The following is a 25,616-nucleotide window of genomic DNA, read 5'->3' as shown; positions in this document are numbered from 1 at the left end:
TACATACACTACACCTGCCACACCTACTGCGCTTCCCAGGGCTGCCACGTGGGGCTGGCAGCAGGCCCCAGAAGTGGTGGTAGATAACCAAATGGAGGGAGACGGTCTTGCAGCAGCCTCCATTTCCTCCAGCTTGTCCCAGAGATTTAACCTGCTCAAGGCCTTGATCTCAGCCAAGGCCTTCAATGGGAAACCTTGTTCCAGTCTTCGGGGCTGCAGCACCAGTAGAGATTCCTGGCTGGTACTGGTGGGCTCACTCGTGATGGTGGGAAACTCATCGGGAGCCTGTTGTGCATGTCTAATGAGCCCTGGTGCTACAAACTGGAAAAAAAAGAAAGACTTGCATTTATATAGCAGCTTTCACAACCTCAGGATGTCCCAAAGAGCTTCTGGATCAGAAGTGGGGCAGACATGAGAGTCAGGTGGAAGTTTTGCCCTGCGAAAACTTTGCCTCAAGTCCAGGCCTTTCTGTCTACCTTTTTCATTTCAAGGTGGTTGAGGATTGTCACTATTTTCATAGACTCTCTAGCCATCTTGTGCATGTTTTATAATTGAACTTTGTTCAGCTAACCCCCACCTAACTAAAGAATGTGACCCAATCACTAAGCATTTTGTCTTTGTACGGTGTCAACAAGATCTTCCTAAGAATAATCTTCATTCCTATGTCAGCATTGCACAAATAATCTTCCCAGAAGAGAGTCATCAACTTTCTGCATATCTTGAACTCAAAAGCAGGGAGCCAACTTCCATCAGCCAAATACTTGGCAATATTGAATACAAAGATTTTAATTAGCTTACTATCTTGCTCACTTTACCAACAGTGTTCAAGAATGTGCAATGATCATCTTTAGAGCTTGTAAGATTTAGTTGTCTGCAGTGCCAATGGAGCCCAAATATTTGAAGCTATACTGGGTTAAATCATCAACTTCTGTTTTGACCATGACGAATTTTACTGTTTGTAGACAAGTATGTCTTCTTTCACGTTGCGATTTTTGTTGGTTTTGTGCACTGTTGTCACAGATCACAGGTCATGGCATTTCCTTTGATTCAGCCAGGAGTGCAGTGTCATTAGCAAATCCTACTTTTGTCAGCAGCCTATCACTGATATTGATTTCACTTAGGTGCTTGGCTGTTGCCGTGTGCATAAAGTCTTCCAGGAACAAACTAAGCAAAAAGAGGCAACCCTACCACACATCGGCTGTGAGTCTAAACCAATCTGTCAGTTTGTCATTGATTTTCACTGCACTCTCTGTTCCCTTATTGATATTCTAAATGATGTTGATAAGCTTGACTGGGGCATTAAAGTGTTGCAAAGTTCGAAAGAAATCTCTGAGCCAAATCCAGTCAAATGCTTTCATATTGCCAATGCAAACATTACGCAAATCTTGTGACTTTTCACTCGAGGAATTTGTCAGTTGACCGCAGAATAAGAACACCTGACGAAAAATGTCTCGACTTGGCCTAGAGCCAGCTTATTTTTCTGCATGGCTTGAACTGTCAGTGACCTCCAAGAATATCTTGCTGCGTGATTGATAACGCTTATTATTCTGTGATCTTCACACTCTTGAGTACTGCGTTTTTTGGGGGGATAACTTCATCTCGCAGTATCTTCTGAGAAATATTACGCATGATATCAAAGAATATTTTTTCTCCAAGCCATGTGTACCTTCGGTGATACTATATATGCAAAGCAATTTGTGGAACTTAATCTTGGTAATTGCTGCCATGAACTTCTCTTTAACAATGTCTAGTTCAGTGCCATCAGTCTCTGGTTGTCTCCATACATCAATAACAGCAGATTATTGTTATTCAACCTATTACTGTATTCTCACCAACAAGTGAATACACATGTTTCAATGATAAGTTGCTAGTTATCTTGTCCTTTATAATTCTTGATCCCTTGCAAGGCTCCATTATGTCTGGCAATCTCTAACTGTTTTTGCAGTTTTCTGGAGTAATGGCCCTAATATTTAAGGGGAAGTGGGGGAGGCCCGGAAGCGGTTGAAGAACCCAACGAGGCCGGGGAGGTGGAGGTCCTGCCAAGTTTAACGGCAGGACCTTAACTTTTTATTCAGTTTCCTGCTTGGCAACCGGCCAAATTGACAGACTGGCCGGCTGCCGGGTGGGAAAACCAGCCCCTTGCTGAGTGATTGACTGGGTCAAGGAGAAGGTTGGAGGAGAGCTTGGAAACATGGAGAGTGAAACTGGTAAAAGGGACCTCCTGAACACATTGCACTACCTGTTTGAGTCTCAGAATAAAGGACTGGCTCCGGCCACAGTGGGATCTGTGGGAGCACTCAGTTTTCAGGATTTGCGGCTGACCCTGATTGATTGTGCAGTGCTGTCTCATATTATTGGACTCTGAAATACAAAATTACACCTCAATCTACAGACTGCTACATTCAGTGTAACAGATTCCAGTGGCTGGGACCTGTCCTGTACAAATGGCAGGTGTTTGGGTAACTGGTCTTTTGTCTCGAACTGTTAAGTGATTTATCGAACAGTCACTGATTGTGTTGTTTTCTCATGCTGGAAGAAACAGTCCCCGGCTGCAGATCGTGACTAGGGTGGGGGGTGGCTGGGGGAGAGGTTGGCCGTGATCATGGGAGGGGAGCAGACTACAGATCGGGGCTTGGGCAGGGGGGGGTAGATTGCAGGGGCTGGAGAGAGGCTGCGAGAGGCAGAAGGGAGGCCAAAGGCTTCCTTGAGGGGCTGGGGGAACACTCCTCTCCAAGAAGATACACTCGCTCGGCACGCTACCCACCACTGTCAGCGGGAGTCTCGTGTTCATTGGCCAGTAATTTCCGTGGAGTTTCTAGGGTTTTGCTGATCTTCCACCGAAGTAACGGTTAGAGATCAGGGATCCTCTGCAGAAATTCTACCCAATTATTCTTAAGTAGTTTCAGAATTTCTTCATTACTGTATTTAAAATTCAAATTGAATTACAGGAGTATATGTAATAAGTTGCTAAGTTAATTGGAAGATAAAGGGCTCGAATTTCACAGGGCCGTGGAGGCGGGAATGGAGGTGTGTGGGGTGTTAAATTTGCAAAAAGTGGCGGCTGGGCCCAACCCCGCCTCCATCCTGCCTCCAAGCAATTTTCAAGAAATCGTCTTTACTGCTCCCGCTTCTGTCCCGCCTCCAAGCGGTGGGATAGGCTGTTAAGGCTTTCAACAAGCACTAAATTGCCTCTATTATCCCATTTTGAAAGGCCTTGGTGATTTTAACCCTTTTCTGACGTGAAGCATGCCTGCTCTGAAACACGACGGTGAAACCTGGCAGGAGCACAATTGGATTGCTGACTATTAGCTGCAGCTCCACCATTGAATAGGATATTTGATCAGCCATCATTTGCAGGTGGCAGGACTTTGTTGTCTCAGGTCTGGGGGAACTTTTAGAAGGCATAATCACAGCTGTGGAAATTTGGAGCCTAACACCCATCTCCAGTGTAACCTCCTGGGAAACCCCTCTCGCCACCTTCACTGAGTGCTTCCTCAACTGAGGTATATACCAAGTAATCCTAAGCCCTCAATGTGAAAGTCCCATTAGCGAAATGACACATGCCACAACTGCAGCAGTAGCCATCAGATTTTTTATTTACAGTAACCATCTGATGGCTTTTTAACATTAAACATGAAATTTCACCCAGGTGACTACCCTCGTGACTATTTGTGCAGTATCTTTCTCTTACACGTGCTCCTACGTGGTGCTTCCCCTGTGGCTACAGCAGATGTGGAGGCCCCTTGCTCACTTTCTTGCTGCTCCTGTCTCGACACCTTTGGCGGGCTTCCTCTGGGGTTGCGAAACTGTGAGGGCTTGCCAACAGTCTGCTGCTCCTCCGGCTGTGCAGGGGTTGAGATGCCAATCTCAGTTGGGTGTGGACTCTGGTGGGGCTCTGACCGAGGGCTCTGCAGTGGCATGGAAGTGTGAGCGCTTGGAGAGGAGCCCCCACTTCCTTGATATCTGCCACCAACTTCAATCTCATGGGTCAGGTCCCCCTCAGCGCTTGCAAGTGGCTTGAGAGCATCTTGCTGCACATCAGGGGGGCCATTGGGACCCGTATCTGCACTGGCAGTCCTACTCAGAAGGGCTTCCATGAAGGTCTGGTTTCTCTGTACAATAGATGACCATCGTTCCTCCAGAGATGTCACTCTATTCAGAACACTCACCATGTTTTCTGCACTCTGGCGACTTATCACCTCCATGGAGGTTGCCATCCTTTCCATGGTGATGCGTTCATGTGCCAATGACTCCACAAAGGCTCTGCTCATGTTCGCAATGGACTCCTCTATTCGCTCCACACTCACAGCAACCCTGGAGACAAAACCTGACAGATACTCCTGCATCTGTTCCTGGAGTTCCAGCACCGCTGATCTTGTGGATGGACCCAGAGGCAGAGGGTCGACATGCAGCTGAGCCAAGCTGGGAGAGTCCTACGCCCTCCGACTAGGACTCTCCACTGCTGTCCCTGTCTCCAGCATCTGCTGATGCTCACTTGTGAGCTGTGACACACCAGGTGACAACACTACTCTATCTCGCAAAGGTCCCGCCATGTTGTGAGTGTCTCCGCTGGTGCTGGGTGTGCTAAATTCTGCTGACGCTGCACCCTCAGAGGTTGCAGCTTCCTTTGAGGGGTCTGGATGCTCAGGCTCTTCCTCCTGGCTAGTGGGGACGGGTGCTGTCGATGGTCCTGTGGGGGAGTAAAGGAAAGAGTCAGAGATATAATGCCAAGTTACATGCACATTGCATATGATAATAAGCCCATCTGTTATAGCTTCAGAATCATTATCAGCGACTCATGCAATGTCATTGAGAGAGATGGAAAACTATACTGTCACCAGTTTGCTGTGATGCCCCGTCTGTCCATCCCCCACTTGTGCATCGTCCTCCATTCCCATGATCTCCAGGGCCGCCTCCTCCCAGGGGGTGAGCTGGGCTACTGAGGGTGGCCCTCCTCCTGTCCTCGCTCTTTCCCTCTTATTGTGAGCTCTCTTTTCCTGCAATGATGGAGACAAGTGGAGTTTGAGTGAGAATAAAGGAGTGAGTGTAGAAAATCCATAGCATAGATGCTTAGAAGGAGACAAAGATGGAGTGAGCTGGCAATGCCAAGGGCTCTCCCTGTGTGTTGTAAGTTGATCTCATAGCATCACAGTGATGTGTGAAGGCTGCATAGTGGAATAGTTAGGTGAATGTGACCATAGAGAGAGAGAGAGGGAATGGGTAAGGGTGCATGGGTGTCAGTGTCAAGTGGGATGTGGAGGAAGAGATTGCTAAAGCTGAGTGCTGGTGAGGAGACGCAATGGGGATCAGATTGAGGGTGATGGGAAAGTCATACTCACTTTTCCAGTGCGCAGAAGGTCATGAAACCTCTTCCTGCACTGAAGCCAGGTTCTGCGGGTTATCGACAAAGAGTTAACCTCCTCTGCCACCTGGATCCACACAGCCTTGGTCTGCTTGGGAGACTTCCTCCTCCCTGAAGAAGGGAAGAGCACCTTTTTATGTGCTCTTGCTCCCTCGACTAAAGCTTGCAGGTCAACGTCATCAAACCTGGGAGCAGACCTAGGTCTCTCGCTGGTCATTCTGCCTCCAGGTCTCTCTAACATGAAAGGCCAAAAGGTTGGCAGTCTGCAGCAGAAGCAAGGCTTCTTGCAGACCTTAAATGCAGCAGCAATGATGACATCATCCGAGGCGAGTTTCAGACTGAAAAAACTAATTGGGCCATGGGTTCCCACACGCTGGAACTCAATTGCCCACTTAAGTTAAAATCGCTTAATTCTCCCACATTGATTTAGAATCGGGTGGTTAACACGAAAAGCGGATTACACGACCCCAGCCCGCCCCAGTAAAAAAATCAAGCTCAAAATGTTAATGATGAATCAATTTTGGGTAATATTTAGTATTTTGCCTCAACCTAAAGGAATTAAATTGCCATGATTAGAAAATTATAGGTAACTGAATGAAGTGAACTGCTTTGCAAAAGCAAAATATTGCAGATGCTGGAAATCTGAAATAAAAACAGAAAATGCTGGAAATAATCAGCAGGTCAGGCAGCATCTGTGGAGAGAGAAACAGAGTTAACGTTTTGCACCTTCCCAACTTCTCCAGCACTGTTCCCAATGAATTTTCCGGGCTCAACCTAATTAATAACATTTTGGTGTCCGCCTGGTTGGATTCCTGCCTCCAGGATATCCCCCCTCGAGAATGGAAGGGCAGGGTGTGGGGGGGAGGGGGGTGCGAGTGTTGCAAGTTTTGGGCACCTGCAGAGTTAACAGGGCTGGCTGACTCTGGGACACCTGAAAAGGAGAGCCAGTTTTTAAAAAATTAAAATTAGTCAGGTTGGGAGTGTAATCTTCCCTATTCAGGGCCTTTTAATGTTGAAGTCCCCTCCTTCGTGCCATCGAAACACTGGACGCCTGCAAAAAGCTGACATTACTTGCCACCGGCCCAACATCTGCCTGAAATCAGGCTGATTGGAAGTGGAAAATCATGACTTTTTAATTATAGATGTGAGTGAAGTTTTAAATGTTCCTCTATGTTCAGGTGTTTTGTTTTATTTAAATGAAAAGAAATCTTTTTAATGACTTCTCATTCCTGTTAACTATGGATAAAATGCTTCTTTAAAACACTCTGCTGCACCCTATCTCATTTTTATTGCGTTTCTAAGATTGTTAGTGAAATCACCAATCACACATTGAAACAATTATATGAGAAGCTGAATTCGGCACAGCTTAGTCACTTAGCAAGGTACTGCAGATTGCATTCTTTTTGTTGAAAAACAGGAGTTATGTAGGTTGTGATTTGGGCATTGATTGTGTTATGAAACATTTTTAAAAGGAGAAGCAATTAGTAAGCCAGTAACTGCAAACAAAAACACCAACCTGGCAAAGTAGTCAACAGTTAAGAGTGCAAACAAAATCTAAAAAAAATGAGTCATGACTAAATTAAACAGATTTGATTTTGTAGCTGCTGGTTTTATTATCTAATTGCTAAAGAGCTGGTCCTCGCCTTCACACTATAGATGAAAGTCCTCTGTTAAGAAGGCACTAAATGGACGATTTTACAAATGCATGTTCTTGATATGGAGCCTTGCACTGCGAAGGGCACATATCAAAACTTTGTGAGCATGCACCCCGTGATTTTCTGTCTATTATAGATTTTGTAAAATTGCCCCTTAAGTGTGCATTAATGCATAATCATTTTGTGCATTAACAGTAATGAAGTAATTGTTTTAAAGATTATTTAAAGGAATAATCTAGTTTAACAGATAACAGCACACAGATCCAGTTCAGATATTGGAAAATATGCAGCTTTACTGCTAGTTGCCTTCAAACATAACTGGCATTAATGACAGTTATATTGGACATGGCATTTGGGCAGTAGAGGTCCAATATGGGTCACAGGAGATATTGAAATGACCAACTTAACTGTTTCAGTCCACAAACCAGCAGTGGCTCATCAGCAAGCCTTACCATGCTGGACATGTTGCAGGAGGAAGAGAAGAAAGGGCAGCAAAGGAGGAGCAAATAGACAAGCAACAGTTACCATGATTTCACTGAACGTACTGTGTGAGGAAGCTACAACTCACCCAGGAAGCCTCCGATGAACTGTGCCAGCTCCAGGAACCCGCTCTGCAGCCAAGGAGTAATGTCGGCACTGTCTTGCCGGTATTGTTAAAAGTGACGATGGCACTTAACCTTTTTGCCACATGGTTCTTCCAGGCAAAATCAGGAGATTGGCAAGGATCAAGCTGTTTCAGGTTCACCATGCATTACCTAGGCTACAGGTGCGCTGTTTTGACACATTGGTGATTGCGCTAAATTCAGTATTCAGTTACAGCAGAGAGGCACACAGGATTTCATGAAAGATGTGTCATTCCCAGTTGACAGGAAACCATCACTGTGGCCGTTCAACCACTAGTGCAACATTCTTTTGCATTTATTAACAGAAGAGGATACCAGCACCTACTGCCAAAGAATGTGGGTGTCAATGCAAGATTCCAAGCAAGTAATAGGGCACATCAGGGAAAATAGTAAAAAGTTAAAATTAAAGGCGCTATATCGAAGCATTTGTAACAAGATAGATGAATTAATGGTACAAATAGAGATGAATGGGTTTGATCTAGTAGCCATTACTGATACATGGTAGCAGGTATAAATCAGGAAATTAAAGGAGCATATAGCAAAAGTAATGCAATAATCGTGGGGGTATTTAATCTTCATATAGACTAGACAAACCAAATTGGCAAAAGTAGCTTGGAGGATGAGTTCATGGAATGCATTCGAGACAGTTTTCTAGAACACTATATTGAGGAAGCAACTAGAGAACAAGTTATTTTAGATCTAGTATTGTGTAACGAGACAGGGTTCATTAGTAATCTTGCAGTGAAGGATCCTCTGGGGAGAGTGATCATAATAGAATTTCAGATTAAGTTTGAGAGTGATTTGATCAAGTTTGAAATTCGGATCATAAATTTAAACAAAGCCAATTACAGAGGTATTGGGGGCAAGTTGGCTAAGGTAGATTTGGAAATTAGATTAAAAGATATGATGGTAGATAAGCAATGGCAAACATTTAAAGAAATAATTCAGAATTCTCAAAGAATATACATTCCCTTAAGGAATAAAGACCCCATGGTAAAAGTGGTACCACCTTGACTAACTAGAGAAGTTAAGGATAGTATTAGATTAAAGGAAGAGGCTTATAATGTTGCCAAAAAGAGTAGTAAGCCTGAGGATTTCAAGGGTTATAAAAATCAGCAAAAGATGACCAAGAAATTAATAAAGAGTGAGACAATCAAATATAAGGATAAACTAGCAAGAAATATAAAAAACAGATTGTAAGAGCTTTACAAGTATGTAAAGGAAGAAATTAACAAAAGTAAACGTGGATCCCTTAGTGGCTGAGACAGGAGAAATTATAATGGGGGAATAAGGAAATGGCAGAGACGATAAACAAATATTTTGTGTCTGCCTTCACAGTAGAAGATACAAAGAACACAAAAAACCTCACTCCCCCAGAGTCTTACCCACCAGGCGCATATAACTTGATCGCATTCTTTGATGACGTAATGGAGAGAGTGGAGGAGGGCAGTGTGGTTGATGTGTATGTAGACTTTCAAAAGGCGTTAAATAAAGTACCACATCATTGACTTATTAGAAAAATTGAAGCCCATGGGATTACTGAGACAGTGGCTGTGTGGATATGAAATTGGCTAAGGGACAGAAAGCAGAGAGTAGTGGTGAACAGTTGTTTTTCAGACTCTAGGAAAGTGTGCTGTGGTGTTCCCCAGGGGTCGGTGTTGGGACTACTGATTTTGACATATATATTAATGACCTGGACTTGGGTATACAGGGTATAATATCAAAGATTGCAGATGACACAAAACTCGGAAATGTAGTCAACAGGGAAGAAATATTCCATTGAGAAATAAAAACTCCACAGGAAAAGTGAGCCATCCATGGCTAACTAAAGCAGTTAAGGATAGTATTAGATTAAAAGAAGAGGCTTATAATGTTGCAAAGAATAGTAGTAAGCCTGAGGATTGGAAAAGCTGTCGAAACCAACAAAGGATGACTAAAAAATTGATAAAAAGGGAGAAAATAGAATATGAGAGTAAACTAGCAAGAAATATAAAAACAGATTGTAAGAGCTTCTACAAGTATGTAAAAAGGAAGAGAGTAGCAATAGTAAGCATTGGTTCCTTAGAGGCTGAGACAGGAGAAATTATAATGGGAATAAGAAAATGGCAGAGACTTTAAACAAGTATTTTATATCTGTCTTCACAGTAGAAGACACAAAAAGCGTACCAAAAAAGTGGGGAACCAAGGGGCTAATGAGAATGAGGAACTTAAAGTAATTAAGGTCAATAGAGGAAAAGGTACTTGAGAAACTAATGGGACTGAAGCCAACAAATGCCCTGGACCCGACGGCCTACATCCTAGGGTTCTAAAAGAGGTGGCTGCAGAAATTGTGGATACATTGTTTGTGATTTTTTTAAATTCCCTTGATTCTAGAATGGTCCCAGTGGATTGGAAGTTAGCAAATGTAATCCCACTATTCAAAAAAGGAGGGAAGAGAGAAAACGGGGAACTACAAGCCAGTTATTCTGACATCAGTCATCGGGAAAATGCTGGAATCCATTTTTAAGGAAGTGACAACAGGGCCCTTAGAAAATCATAATATGATTAGGCAGTCAGCATGGTTTTATGAAAGGGAAATCATGTTTAACAAATTTATTAGAATTTTTTGAGGATGCAACTAGCGGGGTAGATAAAGGGGAACCAGTGGATGTAGTTATATTTGAATTTCCAAAATGTATTCGATAAGGTGCCACATAAAAGGTTGCTACACAACATAAGGGCTCATGGGGTTGGGGGTAATATAGTAGGATGGATAGAGGATTGATTAATGGACAGAAAATAGAGAGTAGGGATAAACGGGTCCTTTTCCAGTTGGTAAGGTAGATACTGCGATAGCTGTTTCCCCTAGCTGAAGTGTCTAGAACTAGGCATCATAGTCTCAGGATAAGGGATCGGCCATTTGGGACTGAGATGAGGAGGCATTTTTTCACTCAGAGAGTTGTGAATCTTTGGGATTCTCTACCTCAGAGGGCTGTGGATGCTAATTTGATGAGTATATTCAAGACTGAGATCGATAGACTTTTGGCCCCTGAGGGAATCAAGGGATATGGGGATCATGCTGGAAAGTGGAGTTGATGTAGAAGTTCAGCCAAAGGCTAGTGAGTTACCAGCTTGAAAGTGCAATCCTAAGTGACTTGGTGCATGTTGTGGTGCACTGCTCCATCCAGCAACAGATCCATCAAAATGGTTCAGCCCTCACGTGAGTTACAATGGGTAGAGTGCACCCACCAACTGCTTGTGGTGTGGCAAAACTGAAAATTAGCTCCAGTGTTTCCCACTTATTAATGTGGCACTCTGGCATTGCCGTCTTCTTTTCCGCATTGTAATGTCTATTTTAAAAAGCTACAATTTTCTTTCAGAGTAGTGCCTTTTTGTTTCCTAAAAATAGCTGGTTCATAATATTAACAAGGTCAGCATGAGAATAACTAACAATATTGGTATGAAGTGAACAGCATGTAGTTGCAATAAAGTGTTTAAAAGGAATAAGCATACAGTAATAGCATTAAAATCACACGGTGCAATAAATTAGAATATGGGATTATGCACAAAAGACAGAAAAGGATTCTGTTTAATGATAATACAGCATAACAATAGTGGCTAGTCATTTAAAAATCAGTGGCCTCAGCACCTACCCTTGGGAAACATTACTGTCTACCCTCCTCCAGTCTGAAAAAAAGCCATTTACAACAACTTGCTGTTTTCCGTCCTTAAGTCAATTCAATATCCAAGCTGCCACTGACCCATCTATTCCATGAGCCTCAATTTTGTTAACCAGCCTTCTATATGGTACTTTGTCAAACGCCTTCCTAAAATCCATGTAGACAACATCCATTGCATTCCCTTCATCAATCCTCCCTGTTACTTCATCAAAAAATTCAATTAGATTAGTCAAACATGATCTGCCTTTTACAAATCCGTGTTGGCTTTCCTTAATTAGCTTAAACCTCTCCAAGTGCCCGTTAATTTTTCCTTGATTGTTGTTTCTAAAACATTACGCACTACTGATGTTAAACTGACCGGCCTGTAGTTACTAGGATTGTCCATGATGACATTGGGTGCCCAAAAAATTGTGGTCCATTCTTTAGCAGCAGCAATCCTGCACGAAAATAGGTGCTGTAGTAATGTGAAATAAATCTAATTGGTAATAGCACTACATATAAAAGTCTGTAGATGGATATCAACGCAAATTCTGTGAACAAAAGGAGCTGAAGCTGAAAAATGCAGCTTATTAAACTAGCGAGAAGGAGAATGTGGGGAAACAGACATGCTTGAGGCAGGAATTTACAATCTCTTCAAACTTTGTAGCTTTGTCTTTGTCTGAAAGCTTTTGACTGATCTGCAGTTTGCAGAAATATATCAAAATATTTTGATTTTTATCATGATTAACAAGCTGCAAATTGCAAAAACTGTTTTCTATGTTACCGTTAGATGTGAGTGTGTCAAGAACATAATTATATTAATTTATCAACTGGTTACTGCATATGGTCCCAGGTGATGTAACATATAATTATACTTTCCACATCATACAAACCCCAAAGATAATGACAAATCTGGTTCCTGTTACTTTTCAGCATACTACGGTCAGGATGGCCATTTTGGACCCTGCGAGAACAAGTACTGTGGGCTCGGCCGGCACTGTATTGTTAACAAGGAGACGGGACAGGGGGACTGCGCATGCATGGAGCGCTGCAAGCCGAATTACAAGCCCGTGTGTGGATCTGACGGGGAACTTTATGAAAACCACTGTGAACTTCATCGTGCCGCCTGCTTGAAGAAACAAAGAATTTCAATTGTCCACAATGAGGACTGCTTTTTCAAAGGTAAGAACCAAAAGAAATGAGTTGCAAGGTCATTTTTCTTCTTCCAAACGAAAAAGGAAAAGTTCCATTTTGTCTCTGATTTCAGCAGGTTTAGGAGATGAACAGTGAGAGTCAGAGCAAAAAATTGATAATTAAAATAAGTGAAAATTTATTAATTGTGAATTGTTGTATGAAAATAAAACTTTATTTTTGTAAGATTGTATGAACATTTTCCGAGCCATGTTTCTGGCCTAGAGGAATGGAGAAGATTGCATTTCTTATAAATAATAACTAATGAATTGGGTCACAGGATGCAAAAGTGAACAAAAAGATGATTTTATAGTCAGCTTATATAAGTGTAGTGCTTACTATGCTGCACAATAAACATAAACAACTTTTTGCTTTTTGTCTGAGATTGTAATTAGATGTGAGCTCTTAATTTCATATAACAACAACAGCTTGTACTTATGTAGTACCTTTAATGTAGTAAAACGTCCCAAGGCGCTTCACAGGAGCATTATCAAAACTTGGCAACAGGCCACATACAAACATATGAATTAGGAGCAAGAGTAGGCTACTCGGCCCTTCGAGCCTGCTCTGCCATTCAATAAGATCGTGGCTGATCCGATTACTCCACATTCCCGCCTACCCCATATAACTTTTCACCCCCTTGCTTACCAAGAATCTATCTACCGCTGCCTTAAAAATATTCAAAGACTCTGCTTCCACCACCTTCTGAGGAAGAGAGTTCCAAAGACTCACGACCCTCTGTGAGAAAAAATTTCTCTTCATCTCTGTCTTAAATGGGTGACCCCTTATTTTTAAACAGTGACCCCTAGTTCTAGATTCTCCCACAAGAAGAAACATCCTCTCCACATCCACCCTGTCCAGACCACTCAGGATCTTGTATGTTTCAATCAAGTCACCTCTTACTCTTCTAAACTCCAGCAGATACAAGCCTAGCCTGTCCAACCTTTCCTCATAAGACAACCTGCCCATTCCAGGTATTAGTCTAGTAAACCTTCTCTGAACTGCTTCCAACGCATTTACATCCTTCCTTAAATAAGGAGACCAATACTATACACAGTACTCCAGATGTGGTCTCACCAATGCCCTGTATAACTGAAGCATAACCTCTCTACTTTTGTATTCAATTCCCCTCGCAATAAACAATAACATTCTATTAGCTTTCCTAATTACTTGCTGTACCTGTATAGTAACCTTTTGCGATTCATGCACTAGGACACCCAGATCCCTCTGCATCTCAGACCTCTGCAATCTCTCACCATTAGATAATATGCTTCTTTTTATTCTACCTGTCAAAATGGACAACTTCACATTTTCTGACATTATACTCCATTTGCCAGATCGTTGCTCACTCACTTAACCTATCTATACCCTTTGTAGCCTCCTTATGTCCTCTTCATAATTTACTTTCCTACCTATCTTTGTGTCATCAGCAAATTTAGCAACCATACCTTCAGTCCCTTCATCCAAGTCATTTATATAAATTATGTAAAAAGTTGAGGCCCCAGCACTGATCCCTGTAGCACACCACTCATTACATCTTGCCAATCAGAAAATGACCCATTTATGCTTACTCTCTGTTTCCTGTTAGCTAGCCAATCTTCTATCCATGCCAATATGTTACCCCCTACACCATGAGCTTTTATTTTCCGCAATAACCTTTGATGTGGCACCTTATCAAATGCCTTCTGGAAATCTAAGTACAGTACATCCACCAGTTCCCCTTTATTCACAGCACATGTTACTTCCTCAAAGAACTCCAATAAATTGGTTAAACATGATTTCCCTTGCACAAAACCATGTTGAATTTGCCTGATTACTTTGAACTTTTCTAAGTGCCCTGCTATAACGTCTTTAATAATAGCTTCTAACATCTTCCCTATGACAGATGTTAAGCTAACTGGCCTGTAGTTTCCTGCTTTCTGTCTCCCATTTTGAATAAAGGAGTTATATTCACTATTTTCCAATCTAATGGAACCTTGCCTGAATCTAGGGAATTTTGGAAAATTAAAACCAACACATCAACGATCTCACTAGCCACTTCTTTTAAGACCCTAGGATGAAGTCCATCAGGACCCGGGGACTTCTCAGCCCGCAGCTCCAACAATTTGCCTAGTACCACTTTCTTGGTGATTGTAATTTTCTTGAGTTCCTCCCTCCCTTCCATTTCCTGAATTACAGCTATTTCTGGGATGTTACTTGTATCCTCTATAGTGAAGACCGATGCAAAATACCTGTTCAATTCAACTGCCATCATTTTGTTTTCCATTATTAATTCCCCAGACTCACTTTTTATAGGACCAACGTTCACTTTGTTAACTCTTTTCTTTTTTAAATATCTATAGAAACTCTTACTATCTGCTTTTATATTTCTAGCTAGCTTTCTCTAATACTCTAATTTTTCTCTCCTTATTAATCTTTTAGTCATTCTTTGCTGTTTTTTATATTCTGTCCAATCTTCTGACCTGCCACCCATCTTTGCGCAATTATATGCTTTTTCTTTAAGTTTGATACTATCTTTAACATTTTTAGTTAACCACGGATGGTGGGTCCTCCCCTTGGAATTTTTCTTTCTTGTTGGAATGTATATATTCTGTGTATTATGAAATATCCATTTAAATGTCTGCCACTGAAATTCTGTTGATCTATCCTTTAACCTAATTTGCCAGTTCACTTTAGTTAGCTCTGCTTTCATGCCCTTATAATTGCCCTTACTTAAGTTTAAAATACTAGACTTGGACCCACTCTTCTCTCTCTCAAACTGAATGTAAAATTCAATCATATTATGATCGCTGCTACCTAGGGGCGCCTTCACTATGAGGTCATTAATTAATCCTATCTCGTTGCACAATACCAGGTCTAGTAAAGCCTGCTCTCTGGTTGGCTCCAGAATGTGCTGTTGTAAGAAACTATCCCGAAAACATTCCATGAACTCCTCATCTATGCTACGTTTGCCCATCTGATTTTTCCAGTCTATATGCAGATTAAAATCCCCCATGATTATTGCCGTACCCTTCTGACAAGCTCCCATTATTTCTTCCTTTATACTCCATCCTACCATGTGGTTACTGTTAGGGGGCCTGTACATCACTCCTACAAGTGACTTCTTGCCTTTATTATTTCTCATCTCTACCCAAACCGCTTCTACATCCTGCTTTCCTGAACTTAGGTCATCCCTCTCTATTATGCTAATACCATAATTAATTAACAGAACCACCCCTCCACCTTTTCCCACCTCCCTGTCCTTCCCAAATGTCATGTACCCTTCAATATTCAATATTCAGGCCACATAAGGCGATATCAGGACAGATGAACAATAACTTGGTCAAAGAGGTAAGTTTTAGGGAGTGACTTAAAGTAGGAGAAAGAGGAAGAGAGGTGGAGAGGTTTAGGGAAGGAATTCCAGAGTTTCGGGCCTAGGCAGCTGATGGCACGGCTGCCAATGGTGGAGCGATTAAAATCGTTGATGTGCAAGAGGCCAGAATTGGAGTATTCATATAGTATTCATAAGGATCTTTAAAGTCAGATTTTACTGTCAATTTAGTGCAAAAATCCAGAAACAAAAATCAGTGGGAAACAAATTAGATCCCAAAAAGCCAGGTAAATTCAGAATTTTTTTTGGAACATGGCTAAACTCAAGAAAACAAGCAAGGGCCCTATCCTTTTTTTTAAGTACAGTAAACTAAATGACACGGTACAATTATTTACACTGTTCAAGAATACTACCTTCATGGGGCTCATCATCAGACTCTCACTGAATCTCTAGAGGCTTTCCTGGCGAGCCTCCCATCTTCTACCCATCTGCTGCCAGCATTCCATCCCTCAAGTATTGCTCACCCATCATTCCTATCGTCGTTGATCTACATTGGCTCCCAGTCCCTTAATGCCTCAAGTTTAAAATTCTCACTCTTGTGTTTAAATCTCTTCCTGGTCTCTCCTCCCTACCCCCTTAACTCCTTCAGCACAAGAAGCTATGAACTCTCCATTCCTCTGACTCTAGCCTCTTGTGCAGCTCCTTTTGCCCCACCATTGGTGACCATGCTCTGGAATTCCTTTCCTAAACCCCCCTACCTCTCCACTCTCTCTCCCTCTCTCGCTCTCTTTTATGAACCTCCTGAAAAAACGCTTCTTTGGCCAAGCTTTTGTCATCCCGCTAATAATTCATTCTTGCATTCTGAGTCCATTTGTTTGATTACGCCTCTGTGAAGTGCATTACAATGTATTTCCATGTTAAAGACACTATATAAAGGCAAGTTATTGTTGTAGGTACATTTTTTTAAGAAGTAAATGTAAAACTGAAGAACCTTGCCCTGAAGTTGCATGATCCTAGTGGTTGCACCATAATTGGGCCTACTGGTACCCTCCAACGCTGACCCTCACTGGAGTTTTGAGGGGGCAGAGAGAGGGCACCTCATTTACATAGGGCTTGTCACCCGCCTATGGGAGGTGTAGGGGTTTCAGGTCCCACCCGCCCACGATCGTGGCAATGCTCCATATTAAGGTTTTTCTTTCTTCTTTGAGGTACAAGTCACTTGTCAGGCCTAGACGCTGCCATTTGTGCTCATGTGTACCCTTGTCAAGGCCAGTGTGTTTCATCTTGGTCAGTATATCAGTCACCCCGATTATACCAGGTCCCCAGGGAGCCTCAAAGACAGGAACTCCGACTTAGAGATATGCTAGCCTGGCACCTTCACAGCCCATCATTTTCCAGATGCAAGTCCAGCCACTTAAAAGGCAACCAGGATACAACCAGAAAGGTGAATGCCTGACATAACCTAGGGGGTGATTTTGCCAATGGGAAGCTTTTGGAGGCGGGACTCCCACTTGTCGGGTTTCAGTCCCACCTCCAACAACTTCTGGCCAACCCACGCTATTTTCCCTTGATTGACCTTGTTAAGCCCACCTAGCAGGCTTAGCAGGCCAATTAAGGGAAAGCCGGTTGCAGAGAACGTCAACGTCAATTTTTGACAGATGAATTGTCATCGTTTGACAGCTCTGTGAAGCTGTCAAACACTGACAATCTCTGTAGTTTGATGAGGTCTTGAATTCAAGACCTCATCAAACTTCTTTCTTTTACAGAAATGAGATGGTTGTTGCATCTGAGAATGCAACGGCCACCTGTCATTCCCAACGGGGAGGTGCGGGACTCTCCGCATAGACACCGACTGAAGCCTGCAGGAAGAAACAAAGGTAAGTACATGAAACAGATCGCCACCTAGCAGTATAAAATCAACCGCATTATCTTGCGCGCATCTTAAAATCTCATCAAAAGTAACAAGGGTGTCATTTCCAAATAGCCAAGATGAATGTCAGTTGCAATCAAAATTTTACAAGTATTCTCTTCACTTTTAATAACACTTTGCACTTACCTCAGATACTCACCTCTAAACTCTTGCACCCATCACTTACCTTCACAGCACATGTTTGCACCCCCGCATACCCATTACTCACCTCGCTGAGCTGGAGGGTTTCGGAGCCTTCAGGAAGCCCGCACTTGTGAGGGCAAAAAGGGGATAATCCTATTTTCTGCCTGTTAACTACCTGTTAATAGGCAGTTAATAGGCTTTAATCCCTTCCCGCCTCCAAGGAGCTGGGACCCGGCGCGGGACGGCTACCCGCCTCCTGGCAAGATGGCATGGAGGCGGGTTGGGCGCCATTTTCCCGGCAGTCCTGCCTCCATACCCACCTCCCCGGAGCTGGTAAAATCGCCCCCTAGTATCCCTCATTTCCTTTGGGGTCGAGCCAGTCTTCCACTGATGTTTTGGTGGAGAAACGGTAGAACACCCATGTAATTTTGGGGCCCCTATATTTATTGTTATGTTTTCAGCAATTTATCTACCACAATGATGGTAGAATATCAAAACCTGTTGGACATTATGCGCAGGGGAACAGCTGCAATGTTGCTTTTAGTAAACAATGCCTTGATATATGATCTGAACCAGTGTGTGACTGATGACCTTAGTCTTCTGGGGATTATCATTGTGGTATCCATGTCACTACACTGGTGTCCTTACTCCATACTTAGCTAGAAATGAAAGACTGACAATTATTGTAGTAAGTGAGATTTCTACCGATCTAACATTGAAGTTACGCTGACTGATTGGCAGAACAAAGAAATTCCTGGTCATAGTCCTCACAGCAATACCTAAAATTGATCCGAATCTTCTTAAAAAATATATCCAAATTGCATAGCCTTTATTTCTTTGCCTACCAAAGATTGGGTCAAGAGATGCATGCTCATTATGTCAATGACCTCAGCACGGTATGTACTGTACACAATGTGATGGCACAGATGCAATCACAATTCTCCAGGCATGTTTTTTGGTAAGAAAACAATGGGAACATTTTGAAGTTTTTTTTTCTCTAATTCGGGATGAAATCTTTTTTTAAAATAATTCACCACCCAAAACAATCTGTGAATTTGTCAGTGGAAACTGGTAAAGACTGATTTAAAGGCCCCTAGGCATTTAAACAAATGTTTACAATTGCGACTCAGTTATGTGGATGTTGATTTTTTTTAGTATTTCACATTATTCAAGAAAATTAAAACACTGCTTAGTGAAATGTTTTTTCATTTTTTCTCTGTAAATAAGCACAAACATCTTTTTGTTGTTTGTAGCTCATCCAGTTTTACTGTGGCAAAGACAAAGCAGGTCATGGCCTTGCAGCTGACCTCTTAGCAACGCTTCCGGAATACTGCTTCAATGCTGCAAGCTGACTAGATCCTTTGGTGCCTGCAATAGAGAGCAGCTGCAATCTGCACACGCCAGATGCTGAATAGAGTTTACCAATCCCTTATTCCCCAACTCTAACAAATCACATTTGGGAGTTAGGCAGATTATCAGATAACTGTGTGTCAAAATACAGTAAGTAGGGAGTTGCCTGTGTATTCTATCTTTGCTTTACGTAGTTTTGATTTTAATCTATTTGCCACACGAACAAACAATCGTTGGATTGCTGCACATTTTCTACTATAGTCTTCCATTCTGAGACTATTGAGGTAGATTTTTGTCTTCGCCGCTCACCCTTTATAGAACCTGCCTGATTTTGATTCCAATGGTGGGTCCTATAAACGGCGACTGATCTGCTCCACCAGATTACCACCCAGGTGGTGAAGACAAAAATCTGCCCAACAACTACAACTTGCATTTATATAGAGCCTTTAATGTAGTAAAATGTCTCTAGGTGCTTGACACCGAGCCACACAAGGAGCCACTAGGACAGATGACCAAAAGCCTGGTCAAATAGGTAGGTTTTAAGGAGCATCTTAAAGGAGGAGAGGGAGGTAGAGTTATTTTTCATGTAGCTATACTATCTGTTATATAGGTTGGTCATATTTTTGGATCATCAAAACGCATGATTATTATTTTATGGATGGAACAGTGTGTTGCTCATTATATGCTGATATCTGTGAAGACCCATTTCTTTGATGATGACTCTAATTGGTTAAATACAATAGGGGTAATTTTCTGACTTTGTACTTCCAGTGAGGTTCCTGACAGTATGTGAAGTTGGAAAATTACCCCTAATGAGCAAAATTATCATAAATGCAAGAACAAAATCTATATATATACAGGTAGACTACCCTTTATCCGGACTTCCGAAAACCGAAACCCTCTAAAAACCGAAGGTTTTTTCGGTCAGCGTAAGTCGTGCGCACGACATGACCAGAGTGGCGCACGACTTACAGGCCTAGCTGGATAAGGGATAGTGTAGCATTTTTCCGCACTTCTGAAAACCGAAATCGCTCAGCGTAAGTGTACCAGCCTTTATCTGCACATCCGAAACCAGAAAACCTCTGAAAGCCGAAAGTGGCGCAAAGCATGACCCGACGCTGCCGGATAAGGGATAGTGTATCCTTTATCCGCACTCCCGAAAACCGAATTACCTCTGAAAACCGAAGTGTTTTCGCGCACCTTCCGAAATCCGAAATTTTCCGAAAACCGAAACACGGCTGGTCCCGAGGTTTTCGGATAAAGGATAGTCTACCTGTATATATAAATAATCATAAAATAGAGGTACAACTTATATACCAGTTAGCATCTAATGTGACTTTGCCGTAATCAATGGATGATGACTAAACATTAATAATCACATGTAATAATCTAGAGTTGTTTGGTGATTCACCAAGTTAGTTAGATTTCCCTTTAGCAGAGAGGGAAGGAAAAAAGTTTGAGTAGTCAACATCACTGCTTTGCTTGATGCCAATGCAGCTTAACATTTACTCCGTGGGAGGTATCCTTCATGTGTAGCAAAACACATTATCATACTTCCAGCATAACACAGCGAAAAGATGATAAAACTTGCCGCGATGGTGCGTTGTCTAATAACCTTGGGATATGGTCGCATTCCGCCACTATAAAACTGCAAACCCAGTGTTCTGAGGCACTATTATATTTGTGAGACCAATGCTAGTGATGCCAGACTCCACAAATGTGCGGCTTGCACAGCTGGCTGCAAGCAAAATCTAAAAGCTGCAGGGATGCACTAACACTTGTTTTAAGCGGGTCTTCCACATGACTGGTCTTAAAAAGTCCCAGTAGTTTTACATATGCCTTGCTTGGGGAGCCCAATGCAATATAAGTGCACCTTTACTTTTGTGCTGTGGAGGGGGGAGTACCATGACAGCAGTCTTCCACAATCCTCAAACTGCTCCTGGGCTCTTTATGTAACATTCACTGGAAACTTTCTATTGCATGTACAGGTAATATCGAAATTAAAAGACGAAAGATGAGGTTTGCTTCTATGAGCATATGCAGTGCATTTAAAAGGAAGCAGTGCCACTGAAAGCATGCCATAATGTGATTGGGAAGCAAGTGAGGAACCATCTAAAGTCACAGTTATGAAAACAGAAAATGCTGGAAATACTCAGCAGGTCAGGCAGCATCTGTAGAGAGAGAAACAGAGTTAACGTTTCAGGTCGATGACCCTTCGTCAGACGACCCTGCAGCTCTGACGAAGGGTCATCGACCTGAAATTTTAACTCTGTTTCTCTCTCAACAGATGCTGCTTGACCTGTTGAGTATTTCCAGCATTTTCTGTTTTTATTTCAGATTTCCAGCATCCGCAGTAATTTGCTAAAGTCACAGTTAATCAGGCATTCATATATTCTAATGGTGCCATTGTTTCGGTTGTCTCAGTTTCCTTTGGAAATAGCAGCCTCCACATGCACTACCAAAGTGAGGTTTATTACCTCTGTCTGTAAATACAGGTCTATGGATATCAGTGAAAGGGCACAGAGAACCTCCAATGCAGCCTAACCTTCCAGGCATCTCTCCATAGGTCTCTTTTTTCACATGCATCAGATAGCTGGATTCCCATTGGGAAACCCATAGGTGCCAGGGAAGAATAATAATTAAAACAACAGTCACAAAAGCACCCGCAGAAAAGAAATACGAAAAAAGAAAAACGGGCTAAAATAGCCTAAAAATATTTACCTTGACATTACTGTGCCCCTTAAAGGAACATGGATCTATTTCTCGGTCACTTAGAATCCTGAACACCTAGTTGTCAAAAGCATAATTATGAATGGATGTCATGGATGCATGAGCATTTCAAAATGGTGCGCAGGGTATCACCACCCGCATTTTAATATTTTTGTAAAGCTCCCAAAATGCAGTTCAAACATGAATGGATGGAGACCCAGAATTATGGATCATCAACCTCTCTTACCTGCCTGTTACAGCCCATAAACTGGTGCATACAAAGTGTAATGGACTTGAAAATCAGCTTCTGATTCTTCACTTTTACCTGTTGCTTCCCCTTCACCCTCATTCTAGTTTTCAGTTCTCACAAAAGGTCCACGCATAAAACATTAACCCATCTTTTCTGTTTGAAGATGTTGTTGGACTTTCTGTATATATCCAACATATTGTGTTTTTATGTCATATTTCCAGCATCTCCAGTTTATTTTGATCTGACAGGAAAGAAAAATTATATTAAAAAATAATGCTCTCCATTTCACGAGAATATTCCCTTCCATATATATTTTTACGAAAGCTATGAGCACCATGTACTTATATAGCATTAGAGCCAACTTTTTTATTATGAGCATTGTCAAGAATGTTTTTGTTCCTGATGCAATCATTCGGCAGAGATTAAAGGCTGGATTTTCATTGAGGCGGTGGGTAGGAGGCAGGACTACAACTTTCGGCGTTGTAGTCCCGCCTCCATTGAGTTGTGGCCAACCCATGCGATTTTGACTTGATTGACCTTGTTAAGCCCGCCCAGCGAGCTCAGCAGGCCAACTAAGGGCCACCCGGCAACTGGTGATGTCAAAGATTGATATTTCATCTGTCAAGACCATTTGACAGATGAAATATCAGCGTTTGACAGCTGTTTGAAGCTGTCAAACACTGACAATCTGTACTCCAGGTTAATTCCTTCCTCTCAGAATGATTTAGAGATCTCCCCGGAACAGAAAGCTGAATGCTGGAACTTTGGCCATTCTGCTTTCTGTGCTGGTGAGATGAGGGACTCCCGAGACCTGAAGGAAGGAAGGCTGTAAAGGTAAGTACATGTAAGTAAAACTTCTTTAAACACTTTACACACACCAAACACACTTACCTTTGCACTCATGCACCCATCACTCACCTGAACACCGGACATCTCGACCCCTCCAAGCCCTTCATCCCGATGGCCCGCCTTGCTAATTTGCCGTGGTTTGGAGCCGTCGGGAATCCCACATTTCATCAATGAAAATAGGGAATGGGCTAAAAACTGCCTGTTAACTACAGGCAGTTAATTGGCACTAATCCCCTTCCCGCCTCGGGGAGGCAGGTCCCAGTGCGGGTCGGGTACCCGCCTCCTTTGGAACTGGCATGGAGGCGGGTTGTGGGCGGGATGGGTTCGTGCCCCCTGATTTCAGGATTTTAACCCCCCACACGCCTCCAATCCCGCCTCCACAGCCCAATGAAAATCCTGCCCTAAGAAATGACTTCACTGCATTGAATACTTTTGATGGAAAAACTCAGCAGGTCAGGCAGCATATGTGGAGAGAGAAACAGAATTAAGGGCCGTGATTTCGCCGATCGAGGTGGTTCCGGGGCGGCCGGGGTTGGTGTCGCAGTCCCAGCCCGTTGCCTACTGCAGCCAGCACTCTCCAAATGATTTTACGTTAATAGGGCTTGTTAAGCCCGCCCTCCGAGGTTCCCAGCCAATTAAACATAAGTGGGTCTGATAATGCCATTTGATGACGCGTCATCAGCTGGTTTCCTTAAAGGGGCCATGTCCAAATTGATCTTGACATTTGTGCTGTCAGTGTTCTACAGCATTGAGGTGCTGCAAACACTGACAGGCACTGCACAAAAGTGCACGGCTGCATCCAAGCTCTCCCATGACTCCCTCCATAATGTTATGGAGGAAGTCACAGCATGCAGGGAGTTTCTCTTTCTTTCCCATGGGCGGAAGAGATCTCCGCAGGAGATCAACGCAGCCTGGTTGCACAATGCACATGAGGGCAGAAGCAGGGATGCAGTCAGGAGGACCAGGCTGCAGTGGTGCAAGCCTTTCAATGGTCTGAGTAGATCATGAAACGTTACTGCAAAGCCACACTCAATCTTATTCTGCTGTGCCACTCATCACATCCCCATCACTCTGCCTTCCCTACCCTCCTCCTGCATGTCCTTACTCACACGAACTTAACCTTGCACCTCCACCCATCTCTCTCTATCTACATTATCACTTCCCCATCTCACTAGCCACCCCTCACACTCACCCTCATCGTACTGCAAGCATACGAACTAGCAACACACAGGAGTAGGCACTGGGGTGGTTTAGCCAATGTTCATGTGAAGTTTCTGTTAATGCATAGTCAAACATTGAAATCTATATTTTCAACACTTTACCTTATTGGACAGATCTGTGCTCACCTTTGGAAGTGTCTGAGTGAGTTCCAGTGAATGTTGAGACATAAATTCCCCCCCACCCCGCCAATTGTGATGAGTGTGAAAGGAATGGCTTGGACATTGTCGGGATGCTTTATGGTGCTGGTGTGGGGTGGTGTCAATCTGGCGCATCATGTGGCAGCCAGGGTGTGCAGCATCAAGTGAAGTAAATCTGGCCATGGTGAGGCCAGCTCTGGCCTCCCGGGCAGCAATGTGGTCGGGTGTTGATGCCCTGTGTCCTGTGCAGCATCAGGTGATTGCAGAGAAGGTTGGTGTTGTTGATGGTGATGTTGGTGTTGGGGCTGATCGTGGAGGGATTCAGAGGACCAAGGTGAGATTTTTTCAAGGGCACCGATGTTGCTGGAATAGATGGCAGCTGAAGTTGAGATGACAGAAGCGATCTGTCACTGGTGAGAGAGCTTGCTCCAAGGAGGTGACACTGGATAGAGAGTTTATGCCAAACATTTCCAAACTGCATACAACTCAAAAGTGTCTTCCAAGTCCTGAAAGCTCAAGCTGCTGATATTGGAAAGTGACCAGCTGTGAAATGGTAGCTTTCAGACCACTTTTACAGCTGTCACCTATTCCTAGCAACGGGGAGACATAGAGAGCCCGACCTGCTTACCTGTCGTGATCTCCAAACAACGTGAAACTCGTTTAAAAAGTGGTAAAATAGAAATAGGCTGGCAAAATAGTATTTAACAAGCGTTTAACAAGCATTTAACCAGCTTAAATGCCTCCCCCGCCACTTGGTGGCTGGCCTGTTCTGAAATCGCAGACCCGACACTTTTGAAACTTACATGGAGGTGGGTTCGGAGCGGACTCCCAACCTGCTGTCAATCATTTCGATTTTGATAGTGGATCCGCCTCCAAACCCATACTGAGTGGCGGCAAAATCACGGCCAATGTTTCAGGCCGATGACCTAATATCAGAACCGGAAAGAGTTAGAGGTATAACAGGTTTTAAGCAAGAACAAAGGCAGGGAAAGCAGGGAGGGGAGGACAGAACAAAAGGGAAGGTCTGTGATAGGGTGGAAGACAGGAGAGATTAAATGACAAAAGGGATGATGGTGCAAGGCAAAATGAGATGGTAATGGGACAAGTAAAGAAACAAAAGATGGGTCTAGAAGAGGTGTAAATGGGAATAGCAGAATCATCAACAGCTGTCCGAAAAGGTGGGGGCAGAGGTTATGGTCTGAAATTGTTGAACTCGATGTTGAGTCCAGAAGGCTGTAAAATGCCTAATTGAAAGATCAGGTGCTGTT

The 25,616-nt window shown here is 42.9% G+C and overlaps 1 protein-coding gene across 4 annotated transcripts in view; it reads left to right on the top strand.

Annotated features, from left to right (window-relative positions):
* Window positions 1–25,616, top strand: part of fstl5 (follistatin-like 5) — a 1,173,542-nt gene that overhangs the window by 291,803 nt on the left and 856,123 nt on the right. For all 4 annotated transcript variants that reach the window (XM_086010874.1, XM_086010870.1, XM_086010888.1 and 1 more), the window contains exon 4: window positions 12,212–12,460. In XM_086010874.1, coding sequence (XP_085867000.1) covers window positions 12,212–12,460 — 249 coding nt within the window. The remainder of the gene's footprint in view (window positions 1–12,211; window positions 12,461–25,616) is intronic.

The sequence above is a fragment of the Somniosus microcephalus genome, chromosome 2 (assembly GCF_052327205.1).
Source record: "Somniosus microcephalus isolate GS21.2 chromosome 2, FLI_Smic_1.0, whole genome shotgun sequence".
Classification (NCBI taxonomy): domain Eukaryota; kingdom Metazoa; phylum Chordata; class Chondrichthyes; order Squaliformes; family Somniosidae; genus Somniosus; species Somniosus microcephalus.
The sequence above is the reverse complement of the archived record's forward strand: the minus strand, read 5'-3'. Positions and strand labels throughout refer to the sequence as shown.